At 33.6% G+C, this 2669-nt stretch overlaps 1 protein-coding gene across 7 annotated transcripts; it reads right to left on the bottom strand.

Annotated features, from left to right (window-relative positions):
• Positions 1–257: 257 nt before the first annotated feature.
• On the bottom strand, positions 258–2400 carry LOC142505717 (protein ELF4-LIKE 3-like). Of its 7 annotated transcripts, XM_075618818.1 has the most exons (4): positions 2242–2400; positions 1557–1671; positions 1429–1463; positions 258–911 (listed from the first exon to the last, which is right to left on the bottom strand). In XM_075618818.1, exon 4 carries the CDS (start codon positions 892–894, stop codon positions 547–549), a length of 348 nt encoding a protein of 115 aa, XP_075474933.1. In that variant the 5' UTR covers positions 895–911; positions 1429–1463; positions 1557–1671; positions 2242–2400; the 3' UTR covers positions 258–546. The 7 variants fall into 7 exon arrangements, with proteins under 7 accessions (XP_075474933.1, XP_075474934.1, XP_075474931.1 ...); XM_075618819.1 differs by lacking the exon at positions 1429–1463 and having other exon boundaries at positions 1624–1671; XM_075618816.1 differs by lacking the exon at positions 1557–1671 and having other exon boundaries at positions 2242–2399.
• Between the last annotated feature and the right edge of the window lie 269 nt (positions 2401–2669).

Raw genomic sequence — 2669 nt, 5'->3', positions numbered from 1 at the left:
TTTATACAAGTTCGCACACATATATCAGGAAATAAAAATAAAAATTTATTGATCATAAGTACAATACAAATACATCGAGCATCCAAAAGACACACGAAGCTAGAACCATCGTCTTCGCGATGCAAGTTTGAGCCATGTATTATTACCATTGATGGTTAATGGATTTCAAAAGTCCAACATATTGTGCTTTGAATATAACTCTTACATACATGTGAAAAAAACATATGATAGATATTATTACAGGAATAAATGTATAATAAAAAAGAAGAAAAGCAAAGATTAGGCCACAGAAAGCATTCTTGATTCAAAGAGGGAACTTGTACAAAGTTACATTCTTTCAGCCACAGATTTGAACTATTATTTCTATGACAAATTTATATGCTAGTCATTGAGGTACCAAATATCAGATTTTGAGCTGCAAATTACACAATCCGAAGATTTTATACCATCTCTGAGACCATTATCATTGCATTATCTTGTTTCCACCATGCCAAAGAATCAAGACAACAACATTTTCTGCCCAATCGTTATCCTTCTTGTTGCATACTAACCAGGCATATGTCTTTTATGGCCAGCTTTCCCATCTGACTTCAAGCCACCGCCACTAGATTCTCCTTCTGATGAATTATCCAAGGATTTGGTGAAAGAGCTTGAAAGATCAGCATATAGATCAACGACCCTTCGGATATTATTGTTGAGTTCTCGAATCAAACCTGCATTTCTGCTTAAGTTGTCCGGAATCTTGGACTCGTGATTCTGATTAATCTCATTGATCAGCAGCCTGTTCTGATCCAATATATTCTGAACCTGAACAAAACTCTTCTGAAAAGTTTGCGAGATCTTGCCATCAAATTGAGTGCCATTTACAAGGTGTGGAAATGTATCCCCCTCCATTGTTGTCAAGATTCAACCTTGAACAAACAAGAAATGAATCATATACGGAATAAGAGACCATCGCGAGGCTAAGGAACATTACAAGAAGTGAGCCAATCTCATTACCATTATGTATTTCGATTTTGAAAAATTCCAACCATCTATATACCAAAACTCGAGTCTAACCATCCTTTGGTTTACACTTAACTTAGACAAAATAGCAACACAAAACAAAAGTATATCAGCGATATAACTGGACTAATTCGACATACACGAAAGCTCCGGCCAGACACAATATCCATGGACTTCTTTAAACCAAACAAGAACCAAGTAGCAACTAGCAAGCATCAATGTTTATATCATTGTATAAATTCACATTTCAAGATGATACTAAAAAAATTTGAGTATTATTAATGTTACTAACACTGTTATTCATGGGATCAATTATTATTATCATTATTATCATATAATAATATGAAGCGTGATGAGATGTGAAAAGCAGATCCCCATTTCCATAAAAGGCAAGCTTTTTAAAATGTACTCAGAAAAACCCACCTAAAGTTTCAGCTCAGAAATTCAATACAAAGAATCTGCAAACTCAAAAGAAACCAGTCATTGATGAAGTGCATAAATGATGACAGCTCTCAAAAGGGCATCATTTCAAGAAATTTAAAGCTTCGTACATACAAATCAACATTAATCTCATCTGATTCATTGAAAAAGAAAACAGCATTCAAGAACATTAACTACCAAATATATTTCCAACAGAAACTCTTTGAACACTTGATGCGGTGGTTTCTGAAAAAAGAAGAAGATTATAGAGGTGTAGAAATAAATGGGATTTTTGTCTTAGAAATTAAAGAAATAAATGGAATTAAAATTGAAATTCTGAAAAAGCCAAAAAAAGGGGTCGAAACGAGGATTCGAATGCTGGAATCGTACACCTCAAAGATTGCAGGTGCAGAGTGGAATATATTGGAATTCCTAAACAAGAAACAAAAAGAACAGAACTGCTCGTGACCCATTGTGAATTGAAACCAGTAACCCATAACAATATCAAATTACGAACAATTAAACAAAGATAATTTTTTAATCAACACCTGCTCACGTAAAATCGTATCGCTCTTTTCCACAGACCCGCACAACTACAAAACTGAAGTTCAAAGGATTTTTGGCTGGAACTGGTGAAGATTCAAGAAACCCAAAAACCATGGAAGCTGAAAACACCCATTTTTGCAGGAAAAAACAGCAGAATTCGCTCCCAAAAAAAAAGGCCCAGAAAAACAAAAACCTCCTCAAATCAACCTCAAAGAGATTAAATATGTATTTTAATGTTTATAAGGACTCCATCATTGTTGGTTCACTTACCTTGTAGAAGTGGGAGCATTATAATGGCGGAGAGAAAGAGAAGACAGAGATTGACAGAGGTGGAAATGGAATGATCGGCGATTGAATCGAATATCGCATGAAGAGAAGAAATAGCGAGAGTGACAGAGGTGAGAGAATACGTAGATTTGACAATCACTAAATGCTAAATTATAACCAAGGATTCTTTTTCAACCATTATATTATATTTTGAGTACACGTCTTGTTAGACTATATCACGAAGTTTTCATGTGTAACACAGATCAATTCTATCGATATTTATAATAACAAATAATACTTTTAGCATAAAAAGTATATTTTTTCATAGATAACCTAAATAAAATATCTGTATCACAAAATACGACATGTAAGACCGTCTCACATAAATTTTTGTTTTATATTTTATGGTTTTTAATATATATATATATATA

This window comes from Primulina tabacum, chromosome 10, assembly GCF_025594145.1.
Source record: "Primulina tabacum isolate GXHZ01 chromosome 10, ASM2559414v2, whole genome shotgun sequence".
NCBI classification, from domain to species: Eukaryota; Viridiplantae; Streptophyta; class Magnoliopsida; order Lamiales; family Gesneriaceae; genus Primulina; species Primulina tabacum.
This window is presented reverse-complemented; position numbering and strand designations above follow the sequence as displayed.

Excerpts from the sequence above, each read along its gene's own strand:
- LOC142505717 (XM_075618818.1), bottom strand. The coding sequence starts at position 894 with ATGGAGGGGGATACATTTCCACACCTTGTAAATGGCACTCAATTTGAT.